At 45.4% G+C, this 16,220-nt stretch overlaps 1 protein-coding gene across 1 annotated transcript in view; it reads left to right on the top strand.

Moving 5' to 3' along the window:
• Window positions 1-761: 761 nt before the first annotated feature.
• Window positions 762-16,220, top strand: part of CACNG4 (calcium voltage-gated channel auxiliary subunit gamma 4) — a 44,260-nt gene continuing 28,801 nt past the window's right edge. Inside the window, exon 1 of the mRNA XM_049811666.1 lies at window positions 762-1,095. Coding sequence (XP_049667623.1) covers window positions 873-1,095 — 223 coding nt within the window. The 5' untranslated portion in view covers window positions 762-872. The remainder of the gene's footprint in view (window positions 1,096-16,220) is intronic.

Raw genomic sequence — 16,220 nt, 5'->3', positions numbered from 1 at the left:
AAAGGAAAATATTTGCGGGTGCTGGATTCTCTCCATCCCCTTCCAAACGGGAGCAAACCAGCAACCCAAATACTTGCCTACAACCTCCTTGCGTAACTGGTGGCGGAGGGAGGCTGCAGGAGGACACCATGGCCAAACCCCCGCTTTTGCAGTAGCTCCCTGACGATGTGGGCACCCTCGTTGGGACCGCGACGCTTCGTCGCCACCGCGTTTGACACCGTCCCCACCGCGTTTGACACCGTTTCTCCCGCGATCCCCAGGGCGGCACAAAGGGCCGCGTGCGCGACCCAACCCCAAGCAACGAAGGCGACGGAGCTTCGCACCTGAGGGGCGGCCAACGCCTCCCCGAGCTCCAGGTGGATTTTAACCGGCCTTTGTCCATCTGCGACCTCCAAGGCCGCACTCCCACCCACCCCCTCACCCCTTCACCCCACACCCCACGAACAAACCGATGCTCCAGCCCCACGGGGAGGGGGACACGCTGTGGGCCGGGGGCTTTCACCCGGAGGACGGGCAGCACCACGTCGGGGGGGGGGGGGGAGCCCTGTGTGTGTGTGTGTCCCCTCCCTCCCCATCGCAGAACATGGCGGGGGGGGTCCGCGGCCGTCCAGCCCCTCCCTCCCCGGTGCGGCGGGGGCGCGGCTGGCGGTGGAGCCCGGCCCCGCGGTGGCGGCGGCGGCGAACGGCTCGCCCGCCCCCCCCCCCCCCCCCCCACCTTCCCGCCGCCGCCCCTTCCCCGTTCCCGCCGCCGCCTCCGCCCCCCCCTCCCCCCCTCTCCGTGACTGGGCTCCCTCCCGCGGGCGGCGGCGGCGGCGGCTGCCGGGCGGTGTCGTGCGGCCCCCCGCTCCCGTTGCGGGGGACTATGAAGCACCATGGTGTGGTGTGACCGTGGCGTCCAAATGCTTCTGACTACGGTAGGGGCTTTCGCCGCCTTCAGCCTCATGGCCATCGCCATCGGGACCGACTACTGGCTTTACTCCAGCGCTCACATCTGCAACGGGACCAACATCACGGCGGACGAAACGCAGGGGCCGCCGAGGAAGGCGAGGGGAGATCTCACCCATTCGGGGCTTTGGAGGATTTGCTGCCTCGAAGGTACCGGGAAGGGGGACGCCGAGAAGCGGAGGGGGAAGCAACTTCCCCCGGGGGGGACGGGGACGGGGACACACCGGGCTGCGCTCCCGGAGCCACCGGGTAGAGCCCGGGAGGGACCGGAGCCGCTGCCTCGGACACGGCCCGAGGAGGAGGAGGAGGAGGAGGAGGAGGATGGCGTTACCGTGGCAACCGGCATCTCCGAGATTGCCATGGGAACGGGGCGGTGGGATGCGGGGAGCTCGGCCCCGGGGGAGTTCTGCCCGAGGGGGTGACCTCGCTCCGTGGACACCCCCCTTCACCGCCCTCTTCCCCCAGGGCTTCAGGGTTTTGGGGAGGGTCCTGGCGGGGTTTGGGGCTGTTTTTGGGGGTGCATTTGAGCGCTGCAGGGCTTCGGGGCTGGGGATACCCACCCCACTCCCGGGGGGCTTTGGGGCTCAGCCACAGCTCTGGGGCAGGAGGGTGGAAACCCAAGTTATTCCCCGTCTACCCTCAGACAGAGCCACCGGGAACCCGGTTGAAGGTGGTGTCGGTAGCGTTCGAGTGCTTCAGCGTGGACTCGGGGTTACTTAATACAGCCCAAGGGTCGGGCTGAATGATATTAGCTGATCAAAACAGACGTGGTTTCGTGGCTGAGATGGGTAGCAGGACACCCCCGCTCCCCGCAGAGGCCAAACATGTGGTTCCCTCTCCGAAAATGGAGTTGTAGAGAAGGCGCGGCGGGTAACTGCCGGGACAAAGAAGCACATGGGTGTTTAGAGGATTTGGCACAGCAGATTGGAAAGCCCAGATGGGAAACAACATCTGTCAGCCGAGCGCACCGAGCTCCGACCGTGGGAAACCAGTACGTCCCCAGGAAAGGGCCACGCGCCGCGGGCAGGCGCTGGCAGCGGGGGCCGCGGTGGCTCTGAGCCCCCTCACCTGCTGGGTCCTTTCCCTCCAGCACGAACAGCTAAGAGAGCCTCCGTGATGCTGGATGGAAGGGAGAGCGGAGAGGGAAGCCGTTGACTTTTGCTGAGCTTCTTCGTGGCTCTTAGGGAGGGTGGGGGTACGCTGGAGTCTCTTCTTCCCACGGTAATGCACTTGGCATATCGGCTGCAGTGCACCTAGTTCCATCAGCACAACTTAGCACATGCGAACTTTACAAACCTGGTTTCCTGGTTTATTCTAACTGACAGACAGCTCAGCCCAGACGAGCCCAGCTCTAGTTCAGAGCCCAGCAGCTGTATTCGGAGGTTTTTTTCCTCCTCAGAAAAGGCTGTAGCATGGTAGAAGCACCTCATCCTCACGTCTGTTCTCACGTTCTCCTTTTGCTAACAATTTGACGCTACGGTGTAACATCATTTTTCTCTTAAAATACCAGACTTGCTACCGAGTAGTAGTATGCATACATAGAATAGCTGTAGGACAAGAAAATGGTTTTAGACAATAAAGAGAGAAAGAATTACCGAAATGTGAAGGTTTACAGGTAATAATAGTGCTTGGCTTTATGACTCCTAAAGGAAATCTAACTCTCGGTATGGGCTTTTATGACACCTGGCAAATGAGGGCTTGCATCTGAGAGCTCCTGAGTTTGCTTGAGAGAGGCTGAGCATCTCCCACTTGAACCGAATCTTGTGATCTTCGCCGAGCTTATTCTAGTGTCTTCAGTCCCCGTTTTCTGTGGAAAATAAGTTTGTTTGCATCTTGCGGAAGTTGCTGAGCTTGATCTGCTAGACGGGGCCTGTCGTCTCCGGGAGAAATCCCCGAGTTTCCCAAAGTCAGGATTTCGGTATGGTCTTCCAGGAATCTCATTCGTAGAAATGAAGTGCAGCTTTGATTGAAACTGGTGGAATTTTTGCCTTGATTTCAACTGGGCTTAAGTCAGAACTTATTAAAAAAAAAGAAAGTCGTCAGTGAAGTCATGAGAAATGGGCAGCATCGCAAACAGTGCCCGGTAATGCTGGCTGATCTCCGGTCTCATTGCATCACTGGGGCAGCGCCTTCCTGAGCACATTTTATTTGCGAGGCTATCTGTGGGAAAATTGCACCCAGCACTTGCGTGCAAGTGAACCTTGAGTCCTCATCAATTTAGGAGACAAAAAAGCATTTCATGGGACCCATCTATCCAACGGCAACTGAGCTGTTCTGCTCAAAATTCAAATGCTCGTAATCAAATTACAAAGTTAGAAATTTTAAAGTTGTCAAATATGTGCTAAGAATGGACAATTTGAGAGAGCTGTCATCTGTTCACAGATATGAGGAACAGAGACTACATTCTCTCCTACATTTTCAGTACGTTCTGTCTTTGTAAGATAAAATCTATAGATACATTAAAATATTCATGTTTTAAACCATATCATGGGACTTTGATTTCGACATGGAAAGGTTCCTTTGTTTCATAAAATAATAAAACTGTTTCTAGAAGCTGATTTAAAGCAACACCCCCTTGATTGTTTCAGAGCATCACTCCTTTGGAGTGGATGGGTCTTTTAGTAAAATCAACAAAACAGTTGCAACTCTGAGGAGACACACAGCAAGAAAATAATTTCAGTTCTAGATTTTTGTATGTGATTAAATAGTCTGGCTTCAAACCTATTTTTAAAACTCTTTTAGTGTTTTGGAGTAATACTTACAAAAACCTACTTAATTTATTTTAGTGGTCTTAAGCACCATTTCACTCTTACCTCAAAAAGACAAATCTAAGACACAAATGTGCAAAAGCTGAAAATACCTTAAACGGCCTCTCAAATTGCTTTTGACGTGAATAAAGCATTTCACGGAGTAAATTTCAGGTCAATTGAAATTTTCCATTAAAATGTTTCTCAGCTAGATCCATAAAGCACCCTGTATGCTGGATTTTAAACAATCACCTGTTCAGTGTCCCCAGTTCCAAGATTTCAAACAAAATTGTTGAAACAGAATGGAAAAGGATAACCTTCTAACCAAATTATTAGGTGTTCCTCAATGTTCTCCTGTTTTTCTTCTTTAAGACAACATTTTACAACAAATCAGCTTTGTAATGATAACGGGAGCCATACGGTTTAGGGATCCAGCATATTATCTTTGTTTGGAGCTGCAGTTTTCTTGGGGATGAAATCATGTTTCAGTACTAGGAGTCGATACTACTATGGAGCTTAGTCACTCAAGAAGTAGCATTAATGATACATCAGTCAAACTCCTGCCTGTATTAATCCCAATTTTGTTCTTTTAGCATGTTTGTCAAAGGTGGAGGTAGGAGGCTCATTGAGTGGATTTTAAATAATAGCAGTATTTCTGCGTGGATTTTTAAAACTTATATCCAAGGTAATTGCATTGGGTAGGAAACTGTTTAAAATAATTCTTGGTATGAACGTGCATGTAGCAGAAGTGGATGTGATTCGGCTGAGCCTCTGCAGTAAAATGGCCCAGGGGCTCCCTGGCAACGCTGGTTTTTGGTTTTCTGGGACCACAGCATCCACGGTAACTGCAGTTTTGTCAGCTAAAGGTAAATTGTCACTGGAGTAAGAAGTTTCTGATGAAGCCCCTGTGCAGCCGTCCACACCTGAGATCTGTACCCCAACCCACAAATTAATAATAAGAGCAAACCAGCCCCATGCCAAGTGGCTGCTCTTATGTCCCGTGTCCACACTCGAGCTCTGGTAGTTGTCACAAGCTCTGGGTGTCTGTCAAGATGGTGCAGAGCAGAGTCTTGCAAACACAGCAAATGCTGTGTGTCTTATGAATAATCATTTCGTGGTCAAGCCAACCTGAGACAGAGAGATTAAACCACCATCATTTTCCAGCAGCCCCCATTCCTGTGGTAAATGTGCAGCACAACTATGTAAACCTTGCACAGTTTTATTCTCAAGGAGGATCTGCTGTTAAAATATTTGCCTAGGAAGAAAAAAAAAAAGGGATTTTAAAAACACCACTTTATCCACTGAAACTGCTTATCTTGGTGAACAATCGTGCCGAACTTAATAGGACAGCTCACAATAGAGAGCTCTGCAGGCTCTGTGACATCAAGATGTGAAATCAAGTAATGTACTTGTAATTTAAATTTATTCAAGAGTATTTTATTAAACACTTCAGCATATGAATCTCTTAGAACCCATTGTGTCTACTGCTTTTAGTATTATTCCCTGTTTGCCATTTACTTTTCAAGTGGTGCAATTGGTTATTTAGTTCATGTGGAACCACGCGTCCTTCTTGACTGGGTGGTTGGAACATTTATAACTGGGAGGAAGGATCGAGTAAATCATTTATGACTTGAAATCTTGCACAAACGCACATTTGCACAATTATTTGCGAGTCTTCTGGCCTGGATGAATGCACACAAACATGGGAGCTGCAGCACGCGCATGCGCTGCTTCCATGGATACTCTTGAAAACAAAATAAAAATGCTTATACAAATGTTTGAGGCAAGCAAATAAAGGAAGGCTGCTATCCATCAATACTGCAAATTCACAGCTCATCCAAAAAGAATGAATATTCTTTAGTATTCTCAAAGCAAAGCTGTGAAGTCCTAGCACCACCAATGTTTGTAATAAACTAAATACAATGCAGACTTTCTATTCGAAAGCTGTTACCGAAGTTTTATTTGTCAAAGAGCAAATGTATCACTTTAATATCAGACATGACCTGCCTTGGAGGTTATATCCACAGGCATGTTAAGAGGTGGCTGATTTTCTCAGTCTTTACAGACATGTGAGCCTTTATTCCCACTGTGAAAGAAAGTAGCTGCAAATGGAGAATACACAAATGGGTGTTTCTGCCCTGAAAAGCTTATTCAGTGTATACTGTAGCCTGCTTCTAGGACAATTCATACATAGTTTGTACATGCATTATAGGTCCCGAAGAGTGAACTTTCATCCATGAATATTTCAAAACAAACGTAAACACATTAGAGAAGGACTTTGCTGTGATTCACCCCATGTTTTCATCCTTTCTTTCCATACATCCTACTCATACCATCTCCGTTTCCTTGGTAAAACACGTGCTGTTGAAAAAGTATCTGTGCTGCACTCATTACTTTTAAAAGCAGTTCTTAGAGCTCCAACGTCATTTTTGCAACAGTGTTTGAAGCAGTGCAGTTTTGCCAGCAATTGATGGAGTGATTTTTGACAGCCTTTTAATGTTAATTTTTTTCAAGAGCATTCCATTTGCTAGAGAGAGTTTCTGAATTTGGAACAATCTTTAGGGATGCAGAGTTTAATCTCTTTGAAATATTGTCCATAGTATAACATATTTTAAAGTACTGAGAAATTTTGTGCTGGAGGAACTGTCACCAGAAGATGGGTTAAGGCATTATCTATTCTCTTCCCAAATAAAAAAAGCACAGATCTCCTAAATGCACCTCTTTGAACATTTGTAACAGAGGGTCTCAAATGACCGTATTGATGTAACAAAACATCCATTCTTCCTGAGACGCTCTATGAAACAGGGATCTGAAGCTAATTGACTGAATATATGTCGCTTTAATGAATTAATTTGCTTTCTTGAACTCAATCTACTATATAGCCAGTAGGGAGCTATCAGGCTACAGGAAGGTTTTGGTTTTTTCTCTGTGGCTCTCAGCATGTCAGATATCCCAATGCAAAACTTAGAACCCAAAGACTTTCTGTGCATTAGCGATACTCCCCGAAGGCTGTAAACCAATGAAAGCACATTTGTAGTCCAGCTGTAAAGCTTCTTCATCTGTGCAAGATGTAGTGTGGATAATATTAGTCTTACTAGGTTTCAGAAATGTTATGTGAAGAGTCGAGGAGGCATTGGGCTATACAAATAGGATACCTGTGGCTGTGTTGCGCTGTAGTTACTTTTCTATTCTGCTTATAATTATACTGCACATTGTAGGTGGTTGACAGATGGCATTTGTGGTAGTATCTGTCAGAGCCATAGTAAGCCATTTTGGGGTTCGTGGGGAGACCTTTGCAATGTAATGTAATGTAGTCTTCGGGCTTCTTCCACCAGCCGGTATCTTTAACTGACGTGCAACCTTCCAGGCCAGGTTGGATGGGGCTTGGAGCAACCTGGTGTAGTGGAAGGTGTCCCTGCCCATGGCAGGGGGGTTGGAACGAGATGATCTTTCAGGTCCCTTCCAACCCAAACCATTCTATGATTCTCTGATTCTGCCATGGGCTTTTATTACTCTTTTACCTATTGGCAGGAACTTGTAGCTGTTGCACCTCATCAGGGCTTGCCCTGCCTTCTGGCCCCTCTACTAACCGTTACCGGTGTAAACTGGTAAAAGAGGCAAATATGACAATGTAGTTTTTTGTTCCTGTACAATTTCAAGACAGTAATTATTTCTCTGGTCTCTCCTGTCCCATCCGCTGGGTCACTCTGTGTTACTTCTGCCCAGGTGGTGCTGTCCTACCTGTAGCTTTGGTCAGAGTCTTGCCAGGCACAAAACACATGAACCTTCTTAAAAAGCTGGGGAAAAAGGAGAGTATATCTGACATCTCCATTTTGTAGCCTTGTGTATCTTTACAGAACCAGAGAAGAAAAGAAAAAATATTGGGAGGGGAGGCTAGTGCTTTCATCTCATTTTTAATTCTTTTGAGGAGGTAGGAGTACGTAGGTACTGAGTGCAGTTTGAAGTCTGTTATTAATACCTCTCAGCACCCAGATATTTACTTGGTGTCTGTGTGGTTTGAGTGCCAGAGCTGAGCAGTGATTTCTGCATCCCCAAACTGGAAATGGAGAGGGAAGAGGAGGATGGACGGGCTTGTGGGTCTGGGCTTTGCTAGGTTTCATGCCTGATTTGCGGCCAGTTACTTTACCTTCCTGCCCCTGACTAGGAGGGATAACTGTTCTCCCTTCCCACCCACTTTCCTCTCATACTAACAATAAAGGGAAAAAGAAGATGTGGAGAAACTGGGACACGGCGATAGGGCTGCCCAGCTCAGAGAAAGTGCATGAACACTACTTTAACTGGGTTTGAAGCATTTTGCTTGCAACTTATGTTTTATACATGCAGTATTTTGTGTTTAAGCATGTCTTCCTTGAGGGACAGGATTACGTCTGATTCTCCACCTACGTAAATTTAACTGCTTTCTAGGAAGGCGGTGGAATTATGCCAATATGAAGCCAATATAAGAGAAGGGATCATAGATCTGTCCCTTCAACTGGACCTTTTCCTGCTGGTCCTTCTTTTCCGAGCCAAGACTCATCTCGGGAAATAAATCTTACGATGGAACTGAAAAACTGGTCCTGCTTCCAAACATTACTTTGTGCTTATCTTCATTTTAGATTTCTGTTTACTGGTATTTATTATGTCGCAGACTTATGGTTCGGCATCCAAATTCTTACCAACAGATGGCAAGGCAGGATGCACAGGAGTAGTAAAATAAACAGGATAAATGCACAACTGCCCATATGTCTTGAGAGGCTGATACACATTTATGACTTCAGAACAAAAGGATGTTTTCAATAGACAGCTCCAGTGCTGTGCAGGGCTTCTCGCTATTTTCTGCCTTGTCCTGAAGTCTCTCACTTCTTCAGCATATTTTGATCAGTTAAATTACAATATATTTCATCCTCTCTCTTCTATTCCCAGATAGTTGTTTTCTTTGGTTATTTGTCTCCACTCCCGAAGTACATCAGTTCATTTTGCCTTCAAAATTTTACAGTGGGAGGTAGCTCTTTCCTGGTCTTTGGCTCATGTTTTTTCTTTCAGAGTGGTTGTTTTGGCTATTTTGAGGGACACACAGAGGTGCTGGGGACCACAGCAACATTTGAGATGGTGACTTTCGCTATATAGGGATTTATTATAATATTAATGGTAAGTGGCCTCTCTAATATCTCAAAATAGCAAGCCTCAGGGCGAGCTGCCTGCAGGATGGATAGCCCAGCCTAGACAGACTTTAGCTAGATTTCCCTTCAAATCTGGGGGCATTTTTGCCAGTTGTTGCATGTGTGTGTCAAATGCAGTGAAAGCATTGAAGCAGTTCTTGATTTAGCCTGGCAGATAGTCCAGCCCCTCTTTCTCCTCCTTCTTGTGGCATCCTGTTGTCTTAACATCTTTGTTCTCTTTCTTTTTTTGCCTTTCCTTGCTGAAATGTTATAACTTTCCTTCTGCTAAAAAGGTACCTTCTAAATTAGCTTTTCAATGACGGTGAGAGAGTCTTTCTTTAGGAAACTGGTAGATACTGCCCCCGGTAGAAATTTAGGATTTTTGATTTCTCTTCTCAACTCTCGAGCATCCCTGTGCCATCCTGCCAATGAAAAATGTATCATCATGTACTTGTCAAAAGGTATGAGGTTTGGGTTCTCTTTTCTCTACCTGTTTTACTTTGTTTCCCATGTGTTTATCCAGGCTCCTGCTTACTTTACAAACAGCACTGCAAGTTCTTCTTCAATAGAACTGAGTCATTTTTTTGTCAAATGTTGTATGTGAAGGAATGCCAGATTGTAAACATGCGGTCATGATATTGAGAGACAGATGAAGGAAGAGCGCATTATGGAATTACAGTATTTCCTGTGCAGATTGCCAGGCCCTGACGATACAAATTAACCTCTTTTATTGTTCTTTTTCAAGCATTCCACCTTTTAATTGCTGTTTTGGAATTGTGCCACTTAGTTACGCCCTTTGAATCCTTCCCACTTAGCCAGTCCTGCTAGCTCGATAATGCCAAATATTTCAAAGATACTCAGAAGCAACAAGCATCCCCTGTTCGAGTGGGAGAGGTACCCAGTTCAGTGAGGAATTACCACCCTTGTTTAGCTGCCAGGTTTTTTTTCAGATTTAGTTAATAACCATTTTTAAGTCACTGCCAATTCTCTACTGGAGGTTTTAGATCAGTTTTCTCCCATTTATTCATTTTAAATAATGCAATTTTGTGTAGAATATGGATGACTGAATTTTTTCTCCTGTCCAAATATATAGCATTCAATAATGTTAGGATTGTTATTGTGTCTTACTTGCATCCCAGAGGCACAGTTTATCTATTGTTGCTGCAAGGCATTAAAAAGGAACCATGACATGTTGCAATTATGACTTGAAATAGGATCTTGCCAGAGGTACGTTGCCTAAATATAATCAAATCTAAAATACAACTTATTGCTTATACCTATCTTAGAGCTGTGCATACCTATCTCATGGCTCACTGAGTATCAGTGACGGCTATTAGTGAGACACTGGATAATTTTGTTGTAAGAATTGCCATGCTGTTGGGGTTTTTTTAAAGCTCAGCCCCCAGCATTCAGCTGCCCGCAAGCAAATGAAATAGGAAACTCTTAACGCTGGAAGACCTTGAGACTATTTAGACTGAGTTTTCAAAGGTAGCTATATACGAAAGTTAGTAATATTCCTTTGTATATGACTCACTAATGGCAATAGTGGGCTTTAATCATCTTTGTCCAGCGGATCTTCTGAACTCAGGTAAACATAAGCAATGCTCCTTTACATACTTGCATACATTTTAATGCAAAATTGGCTAGAGTTGGTTTCTTTGTTTGTTTTTAGCAGGCTGATGAAACAGCAAGTTGCATTATGTCACATCACGTTTTTATCCACATGGATCATGAACAGGGTGGAAGCCTGAACTCTGAACTCTGTTACTTGAGCCAGTGGAGTAAATAGCCCAAAACAGATTGTTATTCTCTAGATATGCCTCTGCTGATGGTGGGTAGGTTCTTTGTTGGCAATTGTGAACCACCAAAACTTGAGGAACTTGGTTTCCAGTGCAGATTGCAGTGGGGAGAGCCCCAGACTCTTCATCTATTTCCTCCCAAATTTAACACCCCCTTGTTCCACTCCGCCACCTGACATACACCAGGCTGACAGCGGTTTATTCCGTATAGTTCAAGCTCGGCAACAATATTAACAATTTCAATTGGGTTTTATTAGGGGAATTACCGGAAAACATCAGTACCAAGCAGAGCTATCCTAGACATGATAAAATATCAATTAATAAATCAGGGAGCTAAGTAACAGTTTGGAAATAGCTTCTTAAAGCTAGAATTGCTAACCCCAAGCAGTTGGGTGCTTATCTTTATCCTCCTGCCGGCAGGCAACAGAGCATCAGTTATTTGCCATTACAGCAATTTTGGGTTCACCAGCGTGCTCTTTGCAGACAGACCAACCTCTTCCAGACAGACCGGTAGGATGCAGACGGCCCCAGTCCAAAAGCCCCTCTTACATTTATGCATGCACTGAACCCAAGCCAATAAACCTGGCAAGAGGCTGAGTTTCTTGGCTCAGGCTTCGCGCTGCTTGGATCTGCCCACGCTGCGTTTGGATCAGAGCTGGTCCACGTCCCCCCAGCTCTGCCCACTGCGAAAACACATTTTTGTCTGTCGACAAAAGATGCTCCGGGATGATGAGTAGTCTTTTCAAAGACCGTAGCTTACGAACTGTAACCGTATTTCCAGTGAAGCTTTGCCTTTGAAGCTTACATTGCATTGGGAGTCAGTTTTTTCAATTTCATTTTTTAAGTTACGTAGGTGTTTCCAAAAATATTTATCCAAGACTATGCCACTATCTGCTAATCATGAGATTAAACGTCCTGTGGTTCTCCTCAGTAGACTGAAGGTTTGCTTCAGACGTCGGTAGGCGTTTCTCCTTTGCCCTGCATGTTTTGCTGTACTCTTGTCCTTACCTTTAGCAGTGGCAAATGCAGATGGTTTTGGAGATGCTTTGGGATCCTTAAAGACGCAAGACCTGAAATAAAACACGTAGTATTTAGGAATAATGCTAGGGCTGTATTCACAGTATCACTATATTCATAATCACTAATTATAGCCGTTCGAACAATTCATTTGCAATGTCCCACTATGGTAGTACTTATTAAAATAGAATCCTCTTTATAGTTTGGTAGCAAATTAAGAAAGAAGGAAAATAGCTATCCCATTCCATCAGATGTGTTTGAAAGAGGTTTACCCTCATAACTTGCTTTCTAGGGATATTCTCCTTGTTTTTACTTGGACTCCCGGTCTGATTTTCAATGACTGACTTTTTGTATCTCTTGGTAGCCAATTCCCAGTGACCTTTTTCCTCTATTTTTTTTAATTTCTCTACATAAATGGCAGCGTTCTAGCTGGAGACAGCCTTTGGGCACAGCAGCAAAACCCCATAGAGAAGGAAAAAACAGGCCAGATATTTTCCACCTGAATTCTAAGTCTTATCCAGGGCTTTGGCCAAGCAAAGAGCCAACACGCTCGACTCTGCAGGATCAGAGGAGCGCTCACACGCAGAAGCTGGACGAAGGGCAAGTGGTTCAGGATCAGGGCCAGAGCCGGGCAGCCAGGACCTCGCCGTTGGCATCTCCAGGCGTCAGAGCTGGGTGCAGCTACTCCCACAGGTTATCCCTTTTCCTGGCGTGACTGGCTGCAAGTGGTTGCAGCTGGCCAGAATATGGGTACACAGTTCTTAATGCTGATTTGATAGCATTAATGTGCACCTGTTTTGGTGGCCAACTGGCACCGTGTTCAGCCTAAAATGTCTGTGTAAGCCCCGTATTAAAAGAGGCATAAGAATTAGCACGTATCAAACATGTCATTAGACACGTGCTTGGTAGACATAATGTAGGATAATGAATATGATCACAAGAATAAATTAATAACTGAAAATATTTCTTATATGTATGCACACTTAAAACAGGATAAGAACTAAGTGACACTTGTGTCACCAGTTTATAATTAAAATGCAGTGCTTGAATGAAAATGTAAGCTTCAATTAGCCAGCACGACCCTGCTTCCGGCTTTACTTCCCACTGAAAAGCAACGATAACAAGCTCACATTTATTATCAGAGTTTTTCCTGGAGCTGTGCGCTGAAACATGCTCACATCTGAGCCCTTTCACTGAAGACATTTTTTCGCTTCAGCAGTTTGGCATGCCATACAAAGGCTCTCTGATTTTTAGTGATGTTCACCTCCTCTTACATAAAAATGTTTTCTGTGCATATTATTTGGTTTTAGTTAAAGTCCAGGTGCACGGGTTGCTGAAGAACCAAAAGGATGGCTCATCACATAGCACAATGGGTAATTATTGCTGAGCTTCACTGTATTGCACAGACAAATCCTTTCTTGGAGCTCAGCATTGTAGCTGTGAGAGAGAGAAAATACCTACAATCCAGCCCAAAGTCCTATAAGGGTGAGAATAGATCCTCTGGTACAGGCTTTGCCCATTTAATTTTTAACTATCTCAAGGGACAGAGCTTCACAATTTTGTTTAGAGACGCTATTTTGCATTTTAATTTCACCAGTGGGAAGTTAATACATCTATAAATTATAAGGTCTCATGTGTTCCCATTTTCATCCCAGGAGTCTCGCTAGTTCGGCTTTTTGTAAAATGGTTAAATAATTCTCTGGGTTTGGCCCCCATTTAAGCCAAGATTTATCTTGACTTATGCATGATCCAGACAAAGTTTGGTGCTGCATTGCCTCAGAATTGAGCTTCTGCTTTCTGGAAGACAGGGCAGGGTCCTTGGCTAGGCAGCCGAGCTCCCTTTGTAGGCAGGCAGGAAGAAAATCCACTTCAAGTGCCTTGAAAGAGCCATTCTGGAAATGTGTGTGCTGGGTGGGCACCTGCTTGTGTCAACTTGCAGCAGGGTTAATGCTCCGCTACATCTTGCCTCCTGCCCATCTATGCAATTTGGGTACCTGGCTCAGTGCTCCACGAAAGGGGCAATGCCATCCACCTGAGATCCAGATCCTTGAGGTGCCTCTTGAGAGCTGCTGACAGCAATGGTGCCTTTCCCAGACACTAATCTTGCCAATGCCAGAAAAAAATAGGAACCTTTTAGTCTAGGACTTATTCAGCCTGCAGCGGTCTGTCATGAGGACATGCAGTAGATGCTCAGCTGGACATTTTTGCACCCTTCAAATTGGTCTATGTGCAGACAAGGCTACAGGAATGAGAGTCCAAAATAAGGTGGCTAGGGAATGCTCTTCTCAACCAGGGCTTAGGACAGCTGGTGAAAGGGATACGAACCCTAACCAGCCCCAAAATGTCAACATCGAGCAGTTGAGCCTCTGAAAGTGTAATTAAGGAATCTGTCCTCTCTGACGGAGAAGGAACCAAATGTCCACATGGATATCTTTTGCAATGCCCCCTCCAATATTTTAAGCAATTTCTACAGGCAGAATTCTTGTAACGTAGGCGTGGATGTCAAGCCAGGATATCTCAACTCAGAATAGATGTATGCTCTTAGCTTTGGGTCAGGCAGTGATGTGTGGTGTGGTTACAGCCCCCAGGGACTCTTCAAGTTGTAAAAACTACAAACCTTCTGGTTTTTCACTGGTGCTATTCACGTGGGACAGAGTGACCTCTCCAGAAAGCCTTTCCAACAGCAGCAGCAATCTCTCTCAACAGCGTTTAATAACTACCCATGGAGAAAATTACACTCTATTTAAAAGGCCAGAAAAATCATCTTCAGTTTAACTCTGCTGACTTTGGTAGAATTACACCAAAAATGAGTTTTGTCTGATATCCTTTCCCATACTAATGTTCAGTAGCTGGGCTGAAGAAGCCTTTCGAAGGCAGATTAAACAAGTCCGAATGGTGAAATATTCTTTTAATTTTCCTTTGCACACGTTATTTTAGGTGTAGCTTGGAACGCTGCCCTTACGAGAGGCATCCCTTTAAATATTTATACAGCATCAGTATGTAGCCACCTTCATACGTTTTTAATGATATGTTCCTTTTTAAATTAACCATTGGGTAACCCTGTTGTATAGCATTCCATATTTTGCACTGCTTTTATGCTACCCTTGGATTTTTATTTATTTATTTCGCTGTGGAACAATGAAGATGTCAAGGCAAGGCCCAGGGGCACTGTGGAAATCAAATTCTTGGAGCACCACTGCTGTTGCCATGGTGGACACGCACTCAATAGCACACTGTGCTGCTCTGCAAGCCAAGGGGATTAAAACCCCGGCTCCGCTGCTGGGCCATGTCAGTTCACTGCTGTTACAATGGAAGCTCTTCGTTTCTGTAATCGTAGTTCCCAGGATCGGGGGGGGGGGGGGCGGAAATATTGAAGCAAACCCGAGCAAAGAGGGGAAGGTGCTGTGAAGGGCCAGGAAAGGATATCTCCTTTCTGAGGTTCTCCCTGGGAACCACAGTTGTGTCTGGCAGGTTTCTGGCTTTTCCAGAGGCTTTTCTCTTTCGCCATCTCACTTTGTGTTAGTAAGATGCTACGGTACGCTGAGGTGAATAGGACAAAGCCTGACGCTGTTGACTGAGTCAAAGTTCTTTACTATTTCCTCAGCCCTGATTCAGGCTGGTGAGTAAAAGTGTTGGCACAAGCCATGGGTTTTTATAACGGTGGGATTTATGAGTCTTGTTTAATTATACCACATTATCATCGCAAAATGATTTCTGCAGAAGCTGCTCATGGCTTGTTTCCATTCTGGTTTCCCTCTCTCCAAGGGGACCGTAGGAGATGGCTGCACCATGAGATCACGGCCACATAACCAAAAGCTTAGCGAAGCCTCGGCAGATTGACACACAGCACATGCATCCCGGGTTTGGTAGGGAGACTGTTCCCCTGACAAAAAACAGAGACATCAGAGCTTGTCCTATGCCCTGTTATACTGAAAGCAAGAGCGAAATATTCCTGCACGCTGCTTTGCAAAGAAGAGTTGCACCCTTTAGAGCTGAAATCCAGCGTCTCCTTCTCTCGCCTGCTGAAGGAGCCGTATCCTGTACTTGTTTTGTAAGTAAGAGCTTCAGTTAAGTCAGTAGAGATTTTGTCTGAGGATAATGGGCTCGACAAAATACTGAAATGCCATTTCCCTGAGTTGCAGTGTATTGAGGAAAGAGATTGAGTCACAAGCAATCCCCTTCCAGCGACGGAGCTCAGTTCCTGCTGTACACATTGCTGAATCAGTCCGAGTAAGGATGTCACCCTGTCTTCTGCTGGCATATAAGATACTTCATAAAAAGCACAGGGGTATTTTCGTATCTTCCCTCTTATGAACTGAATCTGGTACGATTTGGCTCCAGCAGTGACTTGGTTTGCTTGGTTTTTAAATGTACTGGTAAAGGGACATTGTTTGCTCCAAACAAAAGCTGTCTGGGCTTGGCATTCCCGACGTGTGCCTCAGTAAAAGAAGCCAGGCAGCAGCCGAAGTACAATGAACTGCTCTCTTTCACCAAGGGAAAGGCAAGGTATGGCCAAGCTTAAATCGTGCCGTTATTTGAGGTTCTTCTTTGGG

Source organism: Accipiter gentilis, chromosome 10 (assembly GCF_929443795.1).
Source record: "Accipiter gentilis chromosome 10, bAccGen1.1, whole genome shotgun sequence".
Lineage (NCBI taxonomy): Eukaryota > Metazoa > Chordata > Aves > Accipitriformes > Accipitridae > Astur > Astur gentilis.
Note: the sequence above shows the minus strand (reverse complement) of the source record. Positions and strands in the feature narration are given on the sequence as shown.